This window comes from Platalea leucorodia (genome assembly GCF_965183815.1).
Source record: "Platalea leucorodia genome assembly, chromosome: 5".
Classification (NCBI taxonomy): Eukaryota; Metazoa; Chordata; class Aves; order Pelecaniformes; family Threskiornithidae; genus Platalea; species Platalea leucorodia.
In genome coordinates this window covers 69,929,930-69,953,943 of record NC_138827.1, presented here as the reverse complement: position 1 = coordinate 69,953,943, position 24,014 = coordinate 69,929,930, and the positions used below count along the sequence as shown (strand labels likewise).

At 37.7% G+C, this 24,014-nt stretch overlaps 1 protein-coding gene across 1 annotated transcript in view; it reads left to right on the top strand.

Moving 5' to 3' along the window:
* Nucleotides 1-24,014, top strand: part of HECW2 (HECT, C2 and WW domain containing E3 ubiquitin protein ligase 2) — a 172,560-nt gene that overhangs the window by 128,251 nt on the left and 20,295 nt on the right. Inside the window, exons 13-20 of the mRNA XM_082312095.1 lie at nucleotides 966-1,090; nucleotides 2,573-2,758; nucleotides 7,800-7,934; nucleotides 10,779-10,881; nucleotides 11,908-12,004; nucleotides 16,257-16,340; nucleotides 19,372-19,481; nucleotides 23,427-23,547. Coding sequence (XP_082168221.1) covers nucleotides 966-1,090; nucleotides 2,573-2,758; nucleotides 7,800-7,934; nucleotides 10,779-10,881; nucleotides 11,908-12,004; nucleotides 16,257-16,340; nucleotides 19,372-19,481; nucleotides 23,427-23,547 — 961 coding nt within the window. The remainder of the gene's footprint in view (nucleotides 1-965; nucleotides 1,091-2,572; nucleotides 2,759-7,799; nucleotides 7,935-10,778; nucleotides 10,882-11,907; nucleotides 12,005-16,256; nucleotides 16,341-19,371; nucleotides 19,482-23,426; nucleotides 23,548-24,014) is intronic.

Below are 24,014 nucleotides of genomic sequence, written 5' to 3'. Positions count from 1 at the left end.
CCCTCAGTTTAGAGTCTCATTCACCACCTCTCTTCTCCTTTCTCTGCCTGTGGGTTATTGTTCTTTTATATTCATAGTAGCTGTGTTCTACCTGATTAATGCTCATTTGATGAGGAATTGTGCAAGTACTGCAATATGTAAAAGAAAGAAACTGTGAAATGTAGATGGTGTACATTTTAGAGTAAAATCACTGCAGACCCAATCTGAATTTGCAATTTTTCATTTACATTAAAATATGCATCCAAATATCCTGTTGATTTTCAAACATAATTTGGGGGAACAGTTTTAAGATCATAGCAAATACCACTCATAATGTATTTTAAGTTCTTGGTACCGTTGAAAAATCAGTGCACTTCTACAGTTGCTAGGAGAAGACCCAAATGTTTACTGAAAGTTGAAACTTGAAAGGTACTTCCTTGACAACCTGTTTCTTACTTACATAAACTGCTTAAATACTGTATCAGGATTGGGACTGTGTTAATGGCACTGATTTATTGTGTTTTTTGTGGTGTGGTTTTTTTTTTGTTTGGTTGTTTTTTTTTAAAGGAGGAACGAAACTTTTATATCCATTAGTTAGCATTTAAAAAATAACTTATCTGCATACAGCTACAGTGTAGCAATGTAGGTGTGCCACAGGGACCTTCTTGCATCTTATACATAGGCACATGTTTGGTAACCCAAATAATTGGATGTGATTTTTTTTTTTTTTTTTTTTTTTTAAAAATGATTGTTCACCAAGCGCAACAAGTAAAAGTTACTAAACTGAAACTGTGATATTTTCAGGAACTTCAGTGCTATGTTAGAAGAAATTCAGGTACACTTATGTGAAGAATACTTAATAAAACTGAAATAATTGTATACCTAGTGCTTTTCTTGCTTGTCTGATTCAAGTCAATGTAGTTGTTTGCAGTGATGTTTTGGTAATGATTATTACTGGAAGTCTTTGTCATTCACTTTGCTGTTAGATTTTCGAAGAGAGAATGTGCTGCCTCACTCTACCTCCAGATCCAGACTTACTTTATTGCTCCAGTCTCCCCCTGTGAAATTCCTTATCAGCCCAGAGTTCTTTACAGTGCTGCATTCTAACCCTGTGAGTATAGCATCTACAGCTGAAAGACTTTCATAAGTAAGTGCTTATAAATATAGTTGCCTTGCATACAAAGATATTGCTCAGTGTTTGATGCTAAGGTATTGGGAGCACAGAAGGAGGCTGGATAAATTCAAAAACTCATCATCATTCCTTGCAATTGGTGGGCTATCAGAGTTGTCCTAGTTGTCATTATAGCTTCTAAAGTTCTTATTTTTCGCTCAATACTTCATCCTTCTTATGATAAACAACTCATTTGTTTATTGAAGCAATAGCTTTCTTACTGTGCTTTGCAGAGGGTGAGAGACAATTCTGAGAATGAAAATGATGCTTATTTTTTTAAGATCACTTTGCTGCTTATGGGATGATTTATTTTCCAGATTGCCTGGTTTGTATCAAAATATATTAGAGGTCACACTGAACAAAAAAGCATCTTAATATATTATTTTCCTTTTCTGTTTTGCCTGTTCTTTAGTGCTGCTTCTTATATTGGTTTTTTTTTTTCAGTGTTCTTTTACTTTGTGTAACAGGATGTATAGTGTAAACAGAAGTAATGAATAATTTGTTGTCTGCAAGCACACTTGTTAATAATTCAGTGTTTTCTAAATTACTGGTCAGTATTAGTTTGGTTTTGATATATATGTACGCTTGTCTGTATCTGAATAATTCTGCTTAGCTTGCATAGCTTTGTCTTGAACATGTGAAACAGGATGGAGGTAGATAAGACCTCTGGCCAGGGACTGGAGGTGTAGGGGCACAGAGTGATTTAGGTAGCAGCACAGTGCGATAGGAGGGCCTATGTCTTGGCTTCTGTCTCTTGCTAATGCCAAGAGAAAGACCTGGTTTCTGGTTGGTGGGTTTTTTTGGAGGGGAGGGTGTTAACTGTTTATTTTCCCATTTTATTTAAAGTTTTCCTTATTCCTCAGTGCTCTCCTTTTACTCTCTTATTTTAATTTTATTACATAAATTACACATGGACATGCAATGATAGGGTATTTTTGAAAAAATCAGTAGGTGGAAACAATATTTATGTAGATTTGTGATAAATTCTACAAGCTTATGTATCTCTGTCCTGCAGAAAACCTTACCAGCTTTATTGCTGTATGCTATGGCTGCATTTGACTCATTATTCCAGAAATTAGAGAATATCTATTAAATCTCTACTTTTAAAGCCATTTTAATGTTATAGGATTCTTCAGGGTTCCAGGGACAAGTGTGGTAAATGGAATCCGTAATATATTTCACATTTTGCTTAAGTGGGTCAATTACGAAATTTTGTATATCTGAAGCAAAATAAGAAATACCAAACACTTATCCCAAAGCCTCAGAAAGAGGACCATTTTTTTCATACTGTTGTGGCTTAGTTAGAGATAATTTTTAAGGTTTTGTAGATGATTAGATCATTTATTTACAGTGGAAATGTCTTTTGTAGTAAGAAGAAATTTTATCTTTTAAAATAATTTCATTTTGTTGTTTATTTTTCAGAGTGCCTACCGCATGTTTACAAATAACACGTGTTTGAAGCACATGATCACCAAAGTCCGGCGGGACACCCACCATTTTGAGCGCTACCAGCATAATCGTGATTTGGTGGGCTTCCTCAACATGTTTGCTAACAAACAGCTGGAGCTGCCGAGAGGTTGGGAAATGAAACATGACCATCAGGGCAAGGTAACTGCAAAGCACATGCAGCTCTGAGTGCTTGATCTTGGATGTTGCGATGTCCGGACTCAGCTGGTTGCTCTTAACAAGAGCATAAGTGCATGTAGTTCTCTAAAAGGTGCGCATCCCTTTTCTCCTGCTTTTGCCAAAAGAAGATTGGAATTTCTCATGACAAAGCATTATATGAAAGGAGGAGACGACTGATAAATGGTTATTAATCACTACAAGGAAAATTGCTAGAAAATCTGTAGCTTTTTTACTGTGAAATAAGTTGCTTAGATTCCCTTGGATGTTAAAAAGTTCTTTTGAAAAGAGTTATCTACCATGTAAATACAGGCAGTTCAGTGAAGTTCTTTGGAGTTTTGCCTGTGTACTCACAAGATAATTTAGATGTAAAGTTACTTTGTTATTATGTACTGAATTTTATGTGGTGATTGTTGAACCATTTGTATTAGCCTTTTCCTTGTTTGACGGTCAAGCTTTTCCTTAGGGCTTTTTTATCCCCCCCCGCCCCCTTCAACCTCAGAGTCTTGAGTGGTATTCATTAGTGTGCGTTATTTATGCTTTTTTCTTTAATAGCTAACCATTTTCCTAGGTGAGTCCTCTACCCAAATGTTAAGTAGGTCCAGCCTTCATCAGTTTCTGAGATAAAATGGATGCACTTAAGGACTGGGATAGCTCTGGGGATGATCGCTCTATTTGTTATGTATTGATTAACAGGAAAGAAATTGTCTCTAATAAGTTTCATTAATCGGGATCTTGAATAGTTGCAAGTCTTACTGCTTTTCAAAACAGGTATCGCTTTTCAATTTCTGACAATATTTTAAAATCAAAGAACCGACATTTTTATAGTAGTAATGTAATTTTAATGTAACTTTAAACTAGTGTATCCTTACTATCTAGAATATGATTTTCTTTACAGAAGATAGGAGGGTTAAAAATAGGCTGTGATTAGCATGTGAGGAAGTGATAAGGCTATCAGTTCGTGTGAGAAGTCCTAATTAGGACTATAGGCATATTAAGCTTCTCAGTTCTTACGTTTATCAGTCTTGGTATGGTTAGCTGTGAGTGTCCATATAAATAATGAGCTTGATGCTTGAAAAGATTACAGGCAGATTCTAAACTGAAGGGTAGAAAAAGTGCTTGAAGGTTGTTTTTTTCTTGGATTTATTAACTCTGGAAAGTACTGTGGTTTTTTATTAGAAACACAATTAGGAATGTGCAATTATACTAACCTAAACTCTTCTCAGTTTTAAGTAATTCTTTGTCTGTTCAGTTATTCAGAGGCCAATTTTCTCCTGAAGAATACAGCATTTTTCAATTGACTTTAATAGGCACTCCATAGAGAGAATTAGACCTTTGGATTTCTGGTGTGGTGTTTGGTAACAGTGATGCTGCCACAATATTGATCAACAAGAGGAAGCACTGAATAAATCCCCACTGGGATTTCTTCACTTTGAATTAGGCTCAGTATTGTTCATTTTCATTATATTGAATTGCTTTTGTCACAAGTAGCACTTGTGGCCAGTAGAAAAGCCTATTCAGCACTCGAGAGAAATGATGGCCAGTACATGTTGAGACCACTGCTTGGTGAGACCAACTGAAACTGGACCTGCCTTTATTAAAGCATAAAGCTAAAGAGAAGCAAGTAGAAATTAGCCATGCCACAATATGTAATTATATTTCCTTTCACTGGCTACTCTTTCCTGCTGAGACGAGGTTTTCCTTTATTTTTCCAAGTATATTATAGTAAGAGGCTTCGTGCTCTTGCTTACGAGGCACAGCGATCATTCTGACCCTTATGCAGTGCTGAGTAGTAGAGTTTTTACTCCCCAATGTCAGTGCAGTCCTGCTTGCTTGTCCTCTTTGCAGGCTATCTTCCAAGGTCAGATGGGGACTGCCTACCTCTGAACTCCCTTCAAAGCCTCACAGCAAAGCCCAGTTGCCCACTCCTCTCTGACTCCTCCGTGTATCCCCTACAGAAGATAAAATCCATTTGGCATGCAGTTCTCCCTAACAGGTCTGCCGTAACCAGGATGTAGTTTGATTGGCATTACAGATGAACCTTCATCAGTCACTGACCACAGGGAGGCAAAAGACCATTGGAAAAGGTGGTAGCAGGAAGCATTATATAGGCTAGATAGGTCCCTGAGCTGAACTCGGTCTGATAACTTTGAAATTCTGCATTGCTGTGTACATGTGTATACACACATATATGTATGGATAAGCACCCCAGTGCATTTGTGCAATATGTGTAAGCACATGTTCATACTTCAAAGCTAGATGCAAATGTATATACTTTTAATTAGATTTCTGCAAGATGTGCAAAGACATAATAAGTTATTGTAGGACTTTTTTTTTTTTTTTCTCTACAATGAAAGAATCCATTATACTTGGTTACTGATGTCTTCAGTCAGAAGAAAAGGTATTTTAGCAAGCTTCATAGACTTTAATTGGAAAGATAACTTCGGCAACTATCTGTGTTTAATGGGCTAAATGTAGTTTTGGCACTACCCTCTTATGTAAGTCTCTTCAAGCATCATAGATTTATGGGTTATGGCTGGACAGGAGTTATGAGAGGAATTTTTTTGAAAGGAGACAGTGAGTCACACTGTATTTTGAGCTGTGTGCCAATGTCCAGATTAGCCCAAAGCCTTGAAGATCCAATGATTATCTTCACCGAAGCTTCAAAGTAGTGATTTACGCTTTATTTTAAAGTAGGCTGCTACTAGCTGGCCTGCAAGCATTCATATTTAATAAGACATGATTGTCTTTAACTTAACGTTTAAACTGCGTTGTTTATTTAAAAGTAATGCTAAAGAACACTACATGCAATATTAGATTGCTGCATTAACTCAAAGAACTGTGTAGCACAACTCTAGGTCATACTTTCTCCTATATTGAATCAGTACTTTTTTTTTTCCTAAGTGATTTTACAGTATAATGTTGAGTTAATGAAATCAACCTTTGTTTTGATGAAAATACTTCACATCTTACAAATACATATAGACTAGACTAGGTAAAATAGTAGGTGCAAGGACGTTGAAAAAAAACCAAACCCTATACCAACCACTTGCTAATAAGTGAAATAAACCTATCAATCAGGAGCAAAATTTGCAGAAAGCCTGGATATGTTCCAGCAGCCTCTTCCAGTCATTTTCCAGGCCCAAAACTGAAATTTCAGAATGGCTTTCATTCTGCTTTCCCACTGGTTTTGTATTCTCTGATCTGTATACTTGTGCTGCAGGTGACATCATTATTTGTCAAGATGAACAAGTCCTGCATCAGGCTCAAATGTTGCAATTAAAATTGCATTTATTGAATACCCTCGATAGTTTTTGAACCGTGGAACAGTCAGTTTCACTTGTGTACCTGTAACTCTGTCAGATGATCAAAACAAAATTCTTCCTTACTGTTCAGGTAATGTGATTCCTTGCTTGTAGGCACTGGTTACAGGTACAGGCGATCACTGTGAGGGCTGTAGGAGGCTTGCTGCCCTCGTCTGCAGTGTTTCTAAGGTTTTGCAACTTTGGTGTCCCTCCATATGCTTCTCCTTCCTTGGGAAATGGAAGTATGAACGTTTTTTTCCCACCACAGTCCATAATGGTATTTCGTTACTGTATAGCACAACACACTGGTTTGCCTACCTACCTTCATAGCAGTCAGAAGAATTGCATTTTCTCTGGTCTGGCTATACCAAGCAGTCTGAAACAATGATTTCATGAATACTATAAGCTGGCATCACTGCCAAAAGAGCCAGTTCTGCTCTCCTCTCGTCCCTGGTGGGCTGACCGAGGTTAGAGGAACCAGCGGGGCGAGGGACAAAGAGAGTAATTTTAGCCTGGACCAGCTCCCCAGCTGGCTTCACTGCGTGGCTACACAAACACTTGTGCCAGCACAAGGCAGGAAGGGTGCACAAGGGACGAAACAAGTGGTCAGGCTGGGGGAAGATGAGAATGTTTCTTTTGCTGACACCACAGGACTGAACTGTTTATGAAACTGTGGTTGAAGTACCTCACTGGTATCCAAACACAGAAATGGCTCCCACAGTCCCCAACCACCTCTCTGCTGGTCCAGATTCTTCGATTCCTCAAACCAGATGTCAGTTTACTGTAACTCTCCCGCTCAAAACTGGGATCTTTTTTTGCCACTTCCACATGTTTCCAGCACTGTGACTGAAAAAAACAAAGTGTGTTGAAATAGAACAGTGCTGCTTTCCAAGTGCAACACGAACACTGGAAAAAGTTTAAATTTCAGGGCTTAGAAAAAGTTTAAATTTCAGGCTTAGAAGAAGTTTAAATTTCAGGGCTTAGAAACCTTTTTGGTTCAAATTGGACAGAATTATAGGAGGTTTTTGTTTTCCAGGATACATGCTCCTCTGACCGTGCTTTCAGCAAATGGCTGACTGGCCGGTGTGTGGTAGTTCTCACTGGTTGCCTGGTTTAAATGTTTTTTTTTTCCATCATCTTTGTATCCCTGACTGACCTTTTTGGCTTTGTTTTGTTTTTTAAAAAGGTTAGCGAACTTAGAATAGTTGTATCAGGAGGATGGCAAAAATGCCTGTTGGCCTGTAATCATAGTTCATCACAGGATGCAATCATACACTTGACATATAAACACCCAATTGTGTTCATAATTATATAGTAAATAGTTCACAAAGGGCAATGGTTTTGCCACTTAATGACATCTTTGTAGATGCTTATGAGGAAATGAAAAGGAGAATATACCAGGATTACTTTTATTAAACATTTAAGTCTTCTCTTCTTGACAATCATAATAAAGCTTCCTACTTCTCATGCTTGTCAGATGAGAATTTCAAAGGGCTTTATAGATATGAATGAAGTAATGTGTAGAAGAATTTATCCCTTCAGTGAGATGGAAAACTGTTATCCCTCTTCTGCCAAAGGGAAATGCAAGCCACAGTAATGTGAGGAAGATTTTCCAGAGCCTCACATCAGTGAATGAAACCTAGATCCTGAATAGACATTAACCTCAGACATACTAAAAAAAAGTATTGGCTATAAATTCTTTCTTCTTTCTCCTTGTCTAGGCTTTCTTTGTTGACCACAATTCCCGCACTACCACGTTCATTGACCCTCGGCTTCCCTTGCAGAGTAGCAGGCCCACTAGTGCGTTAGTCCATCGGCAACACTTAACTAGACAACGCAGCCACAGCGCTGGTGAGGTAAGTTGGATCTGCCCCTTCTCTTCAGGAACCACCAGGTTTTTAGGATCATCCTTTTCCACATTGTTCCATTCACAATTCCGTGTTGTGAGGAGCATGATTCTTCTGTAAGCGTACGGTACTCATCTGTAAATATTTATTATTTCATTTGCTAGCTGTTGTTGCTTTTGAAGTGTATGATTTCAGAGGAAAAATATCAGACATGAGTTTCTCTCTTAATTCGCCGTAACCCCATTTAACCACAGGAGAGCATCTGATTACAGGTTACCAGTAGCTGTATCCTGTCTTTTGCTGTCAAAATATGTATTGTTGTCTAGCATGGTGTCTGTCAAGTATGTTGATATAACTCTGCAAACAAGAAGGGGAAAAAAAAAAGCATGTTTGTATATACATCTAGATGTGCAATTTTCTGAATAAGTATAAAAAAAATCTTACCGCATATAGGCTTATCAGACTGTTATATGCATTTGCATATGTATTTCGTCTCTGTGTTCTAAACAGAAATACATGGAAAACACTGTTTTGTTGATATGTCGCTGTGGACCATTTTTACCAGCAGTCTCGTTGTTGTTGTAACTTTTTTACTTGTGAGCAAGTGTATGTACAATGACTTAGACTTCAGTTGTACTTTATTTAATCTCTATATTGTTGGCTGTAAGTTTTCTTTTCAGAGGAGGGCTATTCCATGCCAGGAATTAAAGATAATACAATTTAGAACGGCAAGAGAAATGCTCTGATTTATCCTTTTTATAGCTCAGTCTTGTGGCAGATGAAGTTCTGCCAGAGGTCTGCTTCAGAGCAGGCATGAATCTTCTCTGCCACTTCTCTAGCAGGGCTTCCGCTGAGCTGCAGCAAGTGAGCGCTATACCACGGGCTGCATATCCTGTCATATCCTGTGTCAACGTGGTTTAGTCACCCACGATACTTTCCACTCCCCCACCCCCAATGTAACGTATATTTTACAAATGGTTTTAAATAGCATTTTCTATCGATTTGGTGATGTGATGTAGGCAACGATGTCTTACAGCAGGCAAGGAAGCTAGAAAGTGTCTTTATATAGCTATTTAGATCTTCGATAGGGTAAAGCAAGTATTTCTGTTGTGATTGATTTATAACGGAGCAGAAATAATTTTTTTTTAACTTCACCAAATATGCACTGAAATTATCTTTCTTTAAGCAGCGTGCAGAAGCTCTGCACTTAAAATAGAGAGATTCATGTAAACCGTTCTGCTGAAGTTGTCAATACTGCAAAATAAGTGTAGTTTATCCTACAGGAAGTCATCATATATATTGCATATACACAATGCTGTTTACCTGTCAAAATTTCCCACTCCATCTAGATACATGAAATTCCTTAAGCCATGTTTCTACATGTAATTTTAGAAGTATTTCCTTGATATTGTTACAATTGTAACTTGAATTGAAGTATAATTCCAGATAGGAATCTCAAACATAGCAATTCAATACAGTATTCCCATTCTGGGATTAATGATGTAATGATGCTTATTTATATGCATATGTGTGAATCCGAACACCACTTTTTCTTCTGCACTTATCACTTAAGTATTGCATATTTGCAGCTGGTTTTCCTGTTTTTAAACCATTGCATCAAGGAACTGTATGTTATTGCAAAAGATGAATACTTAATGAAGAAAATTCTCAAAATACTTTCTTTGGATTTGCCTTGCCATGAACTTTGATGTTTTGAAGCCACTGACCCAGTTTTTACCGGGAGATGCTCTAAAGCAAATATTAACCAGTGTAAGGAATGCCCTTTTAGCTAAAGCTGAACTGCAGTGTGAAGCTGGAGCTAATAATAATGGCATTCCTTTTCCAGCACAGTGCCTACAGGAAATAATTTTTCATTTTCCTGAGAGAGTATTATCAGAGAGCACAAAGATCTTGAGAGATATCTCAGGACTTCTGCTTCTTTGTGATTTCAGTGACTGAATTTAAAAACAACCTTTATAATTATTTGATCTTCTGCAGTTAGATGTTTTAAAGATCTTTGAAGCTTGGAAGTGTAGTTCAAATGCTAACCATTACATGTAGGCAGAGGAACTTGAGAAGTAAACATAAAGGTCCAGCAGGATGAAAAAGAGTTTGAACCAAGTGTTTTAGATAGATAAAATACAAAATACTGACACTGTAGACAGGACTGAAGCCTCAGCACCCAGCAAACTGCAGAAGTTGCCCTGACATCACAAATGCTACAAGGAACAATTCTACATTGTGGTTCTACCCTAAAAAATGTTCAGATGCAACGTTTTTTAATCCCAGAAGGTGAACACAAAAAACCAGAACTGTTTCACTGAGTGATTGTAGGAAACATATTTTTACCAGTTTTGGACTCATTTGCCTTGCCTGAATATGAACTCGCTTCTTTATCCTCCTGCTTCAGACACAAACTTGTTTCCGGTTCAAATTTAGGGAAACTCTGTTCATGCGCAGAGGTAATAGAGGTGCTAATGAAGGAGCAGAATCTGATTTTCAGAACCTTTGATATGGATAAAGATGTCCAGGAAGTACAAAAGACCCTCTGAAGGAATCCCAGTTTGAATTTTTTAGTCCCTTTTCAGAGTTGGGACTATTATTTAAAAACAGCAATAAACTTTCAAGCAGTTTTGATTCTTCATATTAATAGACACAGTTTACTAAATAATGTTTTACTAATAACAGTCATACAACACAGCTGATTCCTGCTGCAGTGGTTACTGGGGATAGTGATCAAGCAAAGCATTTACGTACATGCTTAGTTTTAAGCCATATGAGTTCTCACTTTTATGTACCCAAGTACGTATGCTGGCATAGAGACACTCATTGTGGTTACTTGCACATTTTCAGGTCGGAGAAGACTCCCGTCATTCAGGACCACCAGTTTTGCCAAGGCCGTCCAGCACATTTAATACAGTCAGCAGAGCTCAGTACCAGGATGTGGTTCCAGTGGGTATGTCAGTATACGGCCACTTTTCAGAGAAGTTTTCCATGACTGAGTGTGTCACGTCAGTGTGCGCTGCTGGGTTTTTCATTTGGTTGGGGTGGGTGGAAGTCATCATTTGTTACGATTAATTATGTTCATAAGCATTTCCCAATTGTTCAGTTGCAACCTGCAGGGATAATACTGAAAAGTGGCTGTGCAGAACCAAATAACCGATTTAAAACTTCTACCTTCCTAGCTCACTTACTCTACGCGGTGACAGGAAGAGTTGAAGCCAGTGAGCCAAGTTGTGTCCTAATTGGACTCCATGTATTCCCCGTGATTTTTGTACAACTTCTGGGCATCTACTTTGGCAGGATTCCAGAAAGTGTTAATCAGCTTGGAATTAGTCATTAGCTTAACTTCTGTTCTCAGTTACATACACACAAAGTTACTGACTTCTGTGCACCAGTAACAGAATTTAGCTTATTGAATCTAACAGCTGTCACATTGTGCTAAATCAAGATAAATTAATCCAATTGACCATAACTGGCTCTTTGTACTGTGGCATGTTTACTTGAAACTCTCTGCTAATTTAAATCCTTCCCCTTGCCATGGACATGGTGTGCATACACTGCAGGCTCAGCACTGAGTGAGGATTTGATATGGGTGTTTCCAATGACTGCTTAATATTTGAGAATGGATTTCAGTGCAGTGAAAACCAAGGTCCCTGCAATTTTATTCTAGCAATGAATATTCTAGTTTGACCTTAGCTAAGAGTGTGAGTGATAAATTATAATAGAAATTGCTAACAAAATTAGAGCTGTTAACAGTGGGAAGGACGTGTCACAATCAGATTTGGTTCATAATCAAGAAGCATGTTCCCTAAATGATAGTAGAATTGGTAGCCATACATGAAAAAGTATTAACACGATACCGCTAAACTTAGAACTGTGAAGATGAAGTCTGCTGTCACTGTTCAAAACTCAGAAGGAATGCAGTCCTGTCTTTTAGTATCTCCTTGTTTCAGCATGGTATTTTTGTTGATGTTTTCAGCTTACAATGACAAGATTGTTGCGTTTTTGCGGCAGCCCAATATCTTTGAAATTCTACAAGAGCGTCAACCAGATCTTACCAGGAATCATTCACTCAGGTAATAAAATTAGTGACGTCTGCTATTCCCATTTCAATATTCAATTTCAATTTCAAAAATGCTAATTAGAATTAGTTTCTTTCATTAAAATTAGCAGTGGAATATAGCAGGTTGTAGACTTTTGGCCTTTTCAAACATATTCATAAAGCTGTGGGAAATAGTTCTTTATTGTATTTCTATGTAACTCCCTGAAGTCATGTTTATAAGAACAGAGGTAATGTGTTATTACCAAATAAAGGTACCTACAATAAAATGTTTGGAACAACTGGCATAAGAGATTTGCTGATGTCTTCAAAATGTGCCAAGACAGCTGGATAGCATGGCAAATGTGCCCATTCATTTGAGTATGTGTACAGCTGGGACTCTGAGGCAGAATGGCATTTGGTTTTGTCCTTCTCAATGTGCATTTACAGAAAGGCTGTCCTGACCTAATGATCTTAGAGGTAATCTTATATCAATCAGAATTTTTAGTGTTTCTCCAAAATTTAAAAAATGCCCATCTACAGGTTTTTGCGCAGTCCAACAAGATCTGATGAAGGATGATCTTGTTATATGTTATATGGTTGTTATAACTCCCTCGTATGGTTAGACTAGGAATGATAAAAAGTGAAATTCAGAAAGTGGCAAGACCCCTTTTAAAGTGTATCCCACACAAAGACACTTTCGTTTGTGTGCTTGGGTGTAAAAGATGGAATAACTAACAACTTGGATATTAGTGGCTAGGGCTCAAATGACTATTCTTCCTTGGACACTAAATTTTAAAAAATGCTGGTTTGATGGTTGCGGTCTATCCTGTGCAGAGAGCTGCCAGTGCAGCACTCTGTGTTCCAGATGCCTATCCATGCTGGCTGGCGCAGCAGCCAGCACTGATTTTCGTTTTTTTTCCATTCTCATAATGTTACTTATTGATCCCTTTTCCTCCATGTCCTGCAAGTTCCCAAAATTCAACAAGCTGCCCTGTTTTGCAGTTTTCCGAAGCATCGTTTTCTAACAAGTTTTGTGATGAGGCTTCTATATTAAAGATTTAGTTTACCCTCCAAATAAATCCTGGCTGACAAACCTGAAATAACATAATAGCAGAATACACGTTCTCTAGAAAATACAGAGAAGAGAAGGAAAATAAAAATCTACAGTTCTCAGCCTGTCAAAACAGTTCCTGTGTTGCACCTGTATCACTACAGGCAAGTTTGTCCCATGAGGCTTGGTTTGAAATGTGAGGAAACTAATCTGTTGGGAAATAGTATACAAACAATTTCTGATTATTAGTAGTTTTACTACTCCTTTTTCCTTTCCCCAGGGTGCTTGGCTTCCTTTACTCTGGTAGCAATCAGAGTGTCATTTTCTTTGTGTGTTTTGTGGGGTTTTTTTTTGATAATTTAGAGTCCAGACTGTTCAAAAGACTTGTTGGTATTATCAGATTCTGCTTCTTGTAGAACCTTTCTTCCTGATTACAGAATCATAATTTGCCACAAGATGAGCCCTTCTCAAGAAAAAATAGTTTTCAGATTAAAAATGGAAATCAAAGGATAAAAGATAATGGTTTCTGTAACTCCTCATTCGCTTGAGACTGTATATCCTTCTGTATGCTTACTTCATAAATAGACTGAAGACCTATGTCTAACTTAACTGCTTTAGCAGAATGATTGAGGATTTTAATGAACATAGTTTTATTTTACGTTAAGTAGGATTGGTCAGAGAAGCCATTCTGTTAAGCCAAATGGTTCCATTCTAGTCTTAGTCTTTGAAGTTAGTATATTTGATTGAGGTAAAGTATCTACCAGTTGATGCTTTAGTAACATCTTATATTTTTATAAAGACCCCAGTTTCATTTTTCCTAGTTAGTCTTTTAAGACACTGATTTACCAAGTTAGTGGAAGCCATGTCTATTTGACACATTGTGAGACTAAGCAACTCCAATGACATTGCTGTAACACTTGATGAATTAAGACCTAAGTGAAATCCCACATTATGAATTCTTTGTGTCTTTTTTTTTTTTTTTTTTTTTTTTTTAGTGTAGTGATCAGTACAACTGTCTGTAACCTATTTCTTTGAGGGCCTCAGTGTAATTGAAGTAGAATGATGATGATTATTTAATGTTATCATTGATATTATAATTATTACATAGGTGAGGAGGAAAATCAGTATTTGGCCAGTGGAAGAGAACAGAGAATTTGAAAAGGTCTCTTACATTTTCTGTCTAAAAATAATGTCTTATTCCTAAAAAGAATGAAGAGATGTGATAAGAAGTTGAGGGTCTATTAAAATATACAATGAAGGTATACTACAGGTAGGAAATTGTTGTTCAAAGGTTTTATGGTGGAGTGAGAACATTGTATTTATCATATAATTATATATACATACATACATACATATATTTATCATACATAAATTAAGCATGTAGCCAGGATCAAATCCCATTGCAAACCACCACAGATAAAACTGAGATGCTGTTAAATAATGTAAAAGGCTTCAGGCAAAGACACCTATTATACATTAAACATAATTTATATCTTAACAGAAGGTAAAAGGCATATATTTAAAAAACCATCATTGAAATCACAACTCTTATTGGTAACCCCAAGAAGTCATGCATTGCATTCATATGGAGGGCTGCATACGTTAGTTAACCCAGAAGACGTCCTCCTGGTTCCTGGTGTTGCTGCCAACTAAATGTTAAGATATATTTTGTAATCCACCATTTATTTTCTCAAACCTTACCATCTGGGCACTGATGTAAATTGGAGTAGGTTCTGCAAGTGTCCCGACATCCCTGCCCTGGGCACACTAGGGCCATGCTTGCAGGTGGGCAGCGCATGTTGGCTTTGGCTCAGTGCTGTGATCGTGGAACTACGGGGCTTCCAGGCTGAACTTGGGTCTTGACTGGTCAACACTGTGGTTGCAGCAAAGTGGGTGCTTGACTTTCAGTGCCTGTCTTCATAGAGAAACACTGCATTACACACTTCTGCTACAGCCACAGCTGCCACACTGGCAAGCAGGGACTGGGGGGCTCTGGGCACAGCCTGGCTGTGCCCTTTTTTCACCCTTGAATATGCTGTAAATGTAGTGCGAGTTACCAGGGAATGTATGTTAGGTCCACTGTTTGAGAAGGTCTTTATGCACCATGATTTTAGAGGCAGATGGCAAGAAATTTGGTTTGATCCTTTTGTTGAAACTGCTGTGCATGAAATGATGTGTTCCAGAAATTCATATTGCAGCTTAGCCTGTGTGCAGCTGCCAGCAGCCTTGTTACGCTATCGATCGCGCAGATTGTTTCTGCCCTTCTTGTCGCTGTTGGTAATAGGACAGTGGGGTAGATGGACCTCTGAGCTGAGCCAATGCTGTTGCTGTTACGTGGAATTCTTTACTTTTCTCTTTGTTTGGGGTTTTTCTCCTTTCGAATTGGGACAGTTTTACTACATGGGTTTGGGTTTTGTTTTCTGCTCTTCTGAAGAGTAAAGCCAAATTAAAATTTATCTCTACCGTACCATCATATACCTTGTACTGACAGAGAGAAAATAAAAGGGATGTACTTTCATTTCAGAATGCAGGAAAAAAAACTACAGAGAAGAAAAACAGTAATCAGCCAGGGAATTATATTCCATATAGATCCTAAAAATCTGTATGTTACTATGCTCAGAGTTCAGGATGCATAGATTCCACAACAGTGACCAAACTGGGTCTGGGAGGAAGGGTGTGTGCTTGGGTGAGAGACAGGGGGAGAAATAGTACAAGGGTTTTTCTGGAAGATCTCTTAAATGCAGTGTGTTATGAAAACCCCGCTCTTAAAATGACAAGTGTGCATTGTAATGTATGGCTTGTATTTGTACAAAGGTTCAAAAAGAACAATACCTCTTTAAACAGTTCACTTTGAGAATAGTAATGTCCTCCCACAGGGCTCAGCCTTCTACTTTGAATTCAGGGACACAGCTAGCGTGAACTTAAAGGATTGATTTTTTTTTTTTTTTTTTAATTATTTTTTTACTGTTTGGATGGCTGTACTACCTGAAGCAGCCTGAGCATTGAAGAGACGAGGGCAACAGGAGAATCATTCATCAGAACAAATTAGCTTTTTGGTTGTAATATTTTGCTGCTCACGTGGACATGGTGTGGCAGGGAAAAAAATGGTTTCTGAAATACAGAAGCGTAACCCAGAGGTTTTTATGATATACCCTGTACTTTTTCTTGTTGCTGTGGTGTACGTTGGTGCCTTATTTGCAAAAGCTATTTTGGAAGTCTTTTTTTGCTTACACAGGGAGAAGATCCAGTTCATCCGGACAGAGGGAACACCTGGGTTGGTGCGTTTATCCAGTGATGCAGACCTTGTCATGTTACTCAGGTAGGCACTGCTGCTGTCGATGCATGTATGGAATATAGTGTGGCAGCTGCTGAGGAGCCTTTCAGTGAGTAGTGTGTGCTGATTTAGTGACCTCATCATTTCCCCTTCGGTACTTGGACTTGCAGCTGGGAGAGCTACAGCTCAAGGGTCAGATTTTTTATTTTCATCATGTTCAGTTTCTAGATGGTAGTTGCTAGCTTGGAGGTCATGTTTTTCGATAACAGTGATGGAGCGTGATATTCTGCCTGAGGAAAGGCGAGTGCAAGAGCACTGTGCTTGTGATTTATATGGCTTTGCCCAGACCACCTTTTATTGTCCTGTTGCATCCAGCTCTGACATTTAGATAGGTGGTACAATGTAGGCCTTTTTGCAAGAATGTACCTTCTGCTGCTTCAAGAATCTGCTCAGTTCTGTGGTTTGGGAAATCTGTATTTGTGAACGTTCGTACTTGAGATGTGTTTTTATTACTTAATGTCTTGCTGCCTCTTCACTATGCTGTCAATCATTGTCCTCAATAAAGGAAATACTGTTACAGAGTTCAAGAAGTGGGAAGCTGCTTCTTTAATATTTTTCATTGAAGCAATTAACTCAAAAAATCAGGCAGATTTTTTTTTTCTAGAATTAAACGCTTGTTCCTTCAGGTATATTCTCATCCATTGTAAAAATGCACCAAGAAATTCACTAGTACATTTAAAATTGAATCTAGTGAAGTAAGATTGGCGTTAGTAGTAGTATTTTGAGGTCAGGTTGCATAATGATAATCCTTTCTGGTCCCTAAATCTCTGAATTAATTACAGCTATAAAAATCTCATTTTAAAGCCAAGCTGAAGCTTTTTTTAAAATGAGAATATAGTTTCTTAAAAAATCTTCTAAGACTTTTGTTTTGATATATAACTCATGGAGATGACACAGGCTTTATATGGAAAAATCGGCCTTCAGCTACTTGTTTTTAAATAAAGACTGCATGAAGGATTTTATCATTGCTCTTTGACTGGGTTTTATTCCCTCTAGTGTTCTGTTAACAGCAAAGATTGCAAATAATTCTTATTGTGGAAATAAAGCAAATTCAAAATTTTGACTGCAGTCTTTCTTTTGTAGAAAAGCAATAATTGGTGTAATTTTTAAGAGAAAAGCAGTAGCCAATGCTTCCCTAGAATAACTTTATCATATTCTTCAGATTTTATTTCGCTCAGTCTACCTTTTTCCTCCCAGAATATTGAACTGAAAAGCTTTGCTTGAGGATTTCCTTCCCATTTTATTAATAATCTAATAGTAGCATTGCCCCAAGGACATATTATTGATAAAATGTCATCTATGCATTCATTAGTTTCTTAAACTGTTGGATGTTACACCTCAACACTGGACTGAGTTATTATGAGCTTATTGTGAGTAAATACTGGTGTAAAATCAAAGGCTAAGTTAAAATAGTGGCGTTCTGAAATGATGGCATTTCTTTTTTTACCCTTATTTAGTCTCAGTGGATTTTTACTTTTAACAGTATCTTCCAGCAGGGTGTCATCATGACCCTTCTTTATGAAACCCTGAAAAAACTGCACTCTACTCATGATGACTCAGTCTTCCTGGGGCTCAGTGCACCTGGGTTCTGTATCTAGCTTGGCTGGTTGGATGGCCGTGGGGAAGACTGTTCCCATTTCCATGCCTCTGTTTCTTCAGTTGAGGGGGAATGATATAATTTTCCTGTAAAGCACTCTTCAGATCTAGTAATAACTGGGTGGAATCGCTATTTCTGATGCCTTTATTGTTTGGGAACGCTGTACATTTTTTCACATGCTTCAGTAAATATTAAGTTGCAGCTAACTAAAACCAAACAAACTAACCCCTATATGTTTAGGGAGTGAAGGAGGTACAGCGCATCACATTTTTAAAAATACTCTAAGAATGGCATTATATTATGCTCCAAGTGTTAAGAAGAAAATATCTTTCAGTTTCTTCTAAACACGTTGTGTGGTATAAAACACAAATCACCCTTTTAACTCTTAATTTAATCCAAGATTGAAATAATGGTTTATATTTTATCACATTTTCAGCATCAAAATGTAACTTGGAGAAAAACAACGCGTGGTCACGAATGTAAAAAGAAAAAAAAAATTTCTAGGTATTTCTTTGGTGAAATAACCTAGTAAGAAGCGTCTTTTATTTGAACATTGCTTTTGTTGGTTGAGCTCTGTAGTAAAATATTGGCTTGTGATTCTTTCTGTAGCTCAGTTTTTAAAAATAAATTTTACGTATTATCTCAACAGTTTATTCTTATCTGTGTTGTGTTTAACATCCAACATAGGGTTTGATATCAGATCCATTCTGATATTAGATATTCTGTCTCTTTTTGGATTTGCTTCTGTCAATTTTGGCAAAAGATTGAAATTTTAATATATATACAGACCCTACATACACAGATGCAGTGAATAGGCTGCAAAATGTTTATTGTTTTTCTCTTGGAAGTTGCATAGCAGTAATAGAGAGGCACGCAATAACTCAACCTGAACACACTAGACATGATACCTGTTTCAGCAATGGTGTTAGCATTAAAGACAAAATAAAGAAATAACTTACGCCAACAAGCTTACTATTCAATACACTCAACAAGATCAGATGTGATTCTTAATCCTGGAGGCTTAGAATATTTGTCTCTGTTCCTGGTCTTTGTGCAGTATTGCAGATCTTTTTGCAGGCAAGCGTGACTAAGGTTATTGACCCCTTTGTAATGAGAACACAAGTTTAAAAAAAAAAAAAAAAAGGCAAATTTCAAAGGCTGATTAACTATATTTTAACCTTTAAAACAAATAACACATTATGTATAGCGATGTCCCACAAAGGTAGTAATTACTGCTTTCCAGTACTTTCAAGATCTGATTGAGGGAATGGCAATAAAATATTTTGTGGCACTCTAAGTGTGCATAGTGGAAATAGGCAAGTGACTACCAAAAAAAGCAGATTAGTAACTAGAGTTTTATTCCTAGAAAGTTAAAAAATGCCATTAATTCAAATAAACGTGTTATTTCTTATTTACCAGCTTGTTTGAGGAGGAGATAATGTCATATGTGCCGCCACATGCCTTACTTCATCCTAGTTATTGCCAGTCCCCAAGAGGCTCGCCGGTGTCTTCGCCTCAGAACTCTCCAGGTAAGTGGCTCAGGCACAGCTTCTACGAGGGCTGTACAAAACCATTTCTCATATGTGGTAAGGACCAGTTCCAGATCAGTAAAGTCAGTAGCACGCTCCTGCTGCCTTCCCAGAAGTCAGAGAGCAGAAGCAATAGAAAAATTGTTTGACTGTAGTTTTTTGTTTGCTTTCCAAATTGAAATTCACGGCAGCCTAAAGCCAAGAACCTGCTATTTGGAAACTATAACCTATTCCCCTTTGCAGTTCCCAACTTTTAGATGGGTAAAGTTACATGAGCTGAAGCACCATCTGAGTGGTCAGTGAGCTTGTCACTGCAGTACTTTCACTACGATGATATCTGTGAGATACTGCAGTAGAGCCAGTTCCATAATTTAGTTTACATTATGCTGCATGCAATGACTTCCCACCTTTCTGAAGATCCAAGTTCTCTTGTTCCAGCAACAACAAAGATTTAGTCCTGTTTTTGAGCAAAGTGTGATTGCATTTGACTGTCAAACTTGAACCTTTGCCTTGGGCTCACAGGACGTTTTGCCGGTAGAAAAGATCGGCGTATTGCAACTTCAGAGGTTGTGATTTTGTTCTGACTTGTAAAACATGCAAACTTGTTTTTCACTGATGTGAAACAACTACGTGACTGCTCATGCCAGGATCCTGATGCCTAGAGAATTAAAAAATATGAGGTCTAGTAACTGTACATTAAAATGCCTGTTTTAGTGGGGCTGTGTGGCAATGAGTGACAATTTTATGTAGAGCTAGATTGTTGTCCCTTAACATGAGTTCAAAAGATAGCAATACACATCTCAGAATGGAATGAAATTGATATTTTTCATATTAACTAAGTTGTGGATCAGAACTAAATTATTTCAAATGCGAGAAGTTCCATTTGACCTCTGCAGTGTAAGTACAGCAATTTGAAGTTTATAGATGTCACTGTTCTTAGTTTTCTCAAGAAGATAATAGGTAAGTAAAATAAAATCACCGCAGTAAATCAGAAGTGGCTTAAGGGGATTTCTACAAATTTGAGAACAAAAGTATAGCCAAGTAGAGAACCTTTGGGATGTAAGAAACTCTAGGTAGTTCCAGACAGTAAGAAAAGTACTGTGATTTTTATGGGCATTTCCCAGTCCACAGTCATAAAAAGCTTTACCTTTTCAGGAAACCCGATTAAAACCATTCATAAACATGGCCTGAGTGGTAGCTTTTCCTTCTACTGGACATAGGACCTCTGTAGGACCTATTTGAAGAAACTATCTGAAGACCTTAATGATCTTACGGCATTCTGAAAAGCAGCAAACTATAATATTCACATGTATTGATATTTTGGATACATACATGGTTTAGATATAACTGTTTCCCTTTGTTGAAAAGAAAGGAAGAGTGAAATCTTATTTCCAACGGCAAACCTGGCAGTTTTTTATGAGTAAAAACAGTTTTGGCTTTCAGAGTTACAATTTCTTCATTACTAGTACATGCACCAAAGTATGCTGGGCAGAACTCCACTCCAACAAAGTAATTTCAACATGCATTCAATCTTTAACATGTGATATTCTCATCTATGCCTCAACAAAGTAGCACACAGTAAAGGATAAACAGTGATGGTTTTAGTCCCGTTCTCCTTAAATTGTAATGTCTGTTCTATTTCATAGATAATTATAGAGAGACCATTGAATCTCCCTGTCCGTCTGCAAGTATGCATGTTTGTGTTGGTGTACAAATGACTTTTTTGATGAGAAATTGTAAATAGCCCATCGTTTCTATGGAGGCTCTGTGGGGTTTTTTTTGTCAGCTAAACTGACTGGGCTGCACTGCATGAGATTGCGTGTTAAGGATCCGTTGTTCAGATCAGTCACAATCGGTTGTACTTTCTCTTTTGGGAAAGATGAATAGTCATGAGGCTACTCTTTATATCTGCTTTAGAATATAACCTCTTTGAAAATCAAATATGATTATCACATCACTGGCATTTTTTAGCTCTTCCATTAACATCTTTTGTTCCCAGGGCGGAAGTAATCACTATAATTGCCCAGGAATTTCTTGGCATATGCATCTGATTTGCAATGAGGACTTGTCATGTGCTGACAGAATAATATACTGCTGATTTCTGAACCGTGAAGTAATGTATTACCAGATTTATGTTCTGCAGTATCTCTCAGCAAAAACTTCCTTCAGGGGTTAAGATTAAAGTAGGCTTTTGTTGGGTTTTTTTGGTGACTACATTTTTGTACCTACTTTGACCCAAAGCGAAATAAACAAAGTAGGGCGAAAAGGCCAATAATTAAAAGGCTGTTTACAGTTTCAAGTTTCTGTAAGTTTTCTAGAGAATTCAGCTGAGTGTACCATTAGAAGCCCTTGGTGCTCTCAGTAAAAGAGGATAACCACTATAGATTAATCAGTGACCATGATTTGTTTTTCCAGAGGGGTCCTCCATGTTCCCATTGGAGCTTTGAGGATTCCCTGACACTTTTATTCATCCCACACATCACCCTAAGCCTAGAACAAGTGGCAAGTGTCTTTCTGGTCAGACAGGTCTTTTAAAGACCTGTAAATAGCATTCAGTGTTAATACTGATCTCGCTTGTTCTCTCTCTGATCTCTGCAGAGAGATCGACTCTGCAGCTTCTTCCAGCAGCCACTTCCGCAGGATGTGCTCGTCGCCTTTTCCATCAGACCCGTATGCTTTGTGGCTAAGCAAGCTGCTCTCTTTTCCCCTGGTTTCTGCCCACAGGCTGAACGGATACACGTTCTCTCTCATTCATAACCTGAAATGTTACATTCTCATGCCATAGTAGCAATAAATGTTTCTGTATTGGCTTCGTTTCATACAGGGAGCCAAAAGAAAACTCACATAAAGAACTGATTGTCACTTAAAAGACAGAAGTCTACATATACATGCTTCTAAACTGTTCATTTGTATTTCCAGTGCATTATGGGCCTGTTAGGTGACCACCAGTTGCAGATAAGTAGTTGGCAACCTATGTATACTGTAGGGCATGAGAAATTTTAAACAGCCTCTGAGTTTTTTGGGGAGTTGTCCACACAGCTGTGCAGGGGAGGAATTTAATGTTACAAAAACTAGGGCTGAGAAGATGAACATAAAAGGGCTAATACTACCTGCCTCTTTGTCACGCTGTCTTGCAATCAAATCAATTGAAGTAATTTATCTAGGGAGGCAGTGGAAGTTCTAATGGTTGTAATATTCAGAGTAGATCAGACTAAACACCTCATTTATGTATAACAGACTTGTACATGCAGATGTGGGGGTATGCTATTTTTTTGGCATACAGATCTCATCTCTCCCTGCTTTTAAGAAATTGACCCTCAAAAACAGTTTTTCAAAAATAAATTCACTTAGATGACCATCATGTATGTTCCTGCAGTCATATGTGAAAAGTTCCACAAATGTGAATTTGGTAGTCTTTCCATTCTTCCAATATTTTTCTTCCTTGTACTTCCCCAAGGAAAAACTTCTACTAGGGTATTTCCAAAATTTTCATTCTTCAGCTTGATGTATTCAACAGGGGCACAGCAGAGTGCAGTCTGTTTATGCTTCATTTCTGAGTTCTTGTTTTTCCTGATAATATTAAAACCAGAACAGAGCAGAACATTTATTGCATGAGCTATTTTAAAGGTTAGACGTAAAGTGTACTTGACAAACAAAAGTTAAGTCTTTCCAGTTGATTGTGCTGGTTTTTTAATCTATCTTTTGCATTGACCTGGATTTGCTCTTTTAAGACTTACTTTAGAAAGATGATACTATTGGAAATGAGCAACCAAGAAGTCTTGGATGCAGAGCAGATTTGAAGATAGGCAGCTTTTACTCTTTATAAAGGTGACTAAACCAAACACATACCATGCCTTTCACTATTAAGGAGTCTTTTCAGTAGAGTATGGGACATTAATCAGTTCATGTCACTACAGGTCATTCTTTGCTTATTGCTTCCTGCAGGTACTCAGCGTGCCAATGCCCGAGCTCCAGCTCCTTACAAAAGAGATTTTGAAGCCAAGCTGAGGAACTTTTACAGGAAGTTGGAGACTAAAGGATATGGACAAGGCCCAGGGAAATTGAAGTATGTTGAAGAATCTCATGAAACTGGATTTGTTTCTCAGGCAGCTTGCCTTGCCTTGCTACAAGCTTCTTCCCATTAGAAGGAATGCAGATGTTACGGTTACCCTTGCGCTTCTGGAAATATAAAGCCTGTCATAAAAGACTTAGTGCCAGCATGTGATTCATAGCAGAGGATACAGCAAGCTCTGAGCACTTCTTTTCTATGTTTCCTCCAACTAAATTTTCATACAAATAATATTACCAATACAGTGCCAAAAAGAGCTTTGGGAAGAGGCATGCAGAACAGAAGGCATCTGAATTCTTCCATTATAGCAATTGCTATGATATAAACAGTTATATTTTCTCATGTCTTTTTCCATTGAAAAAACTAGATGGGCTTATCTTTTGTGCATCATTACCTGTATTGATATCACAGTCCTCTTTACTAAAGAGGACTCGTAAAATTAAATGTTATTAAATTTTAAGGAT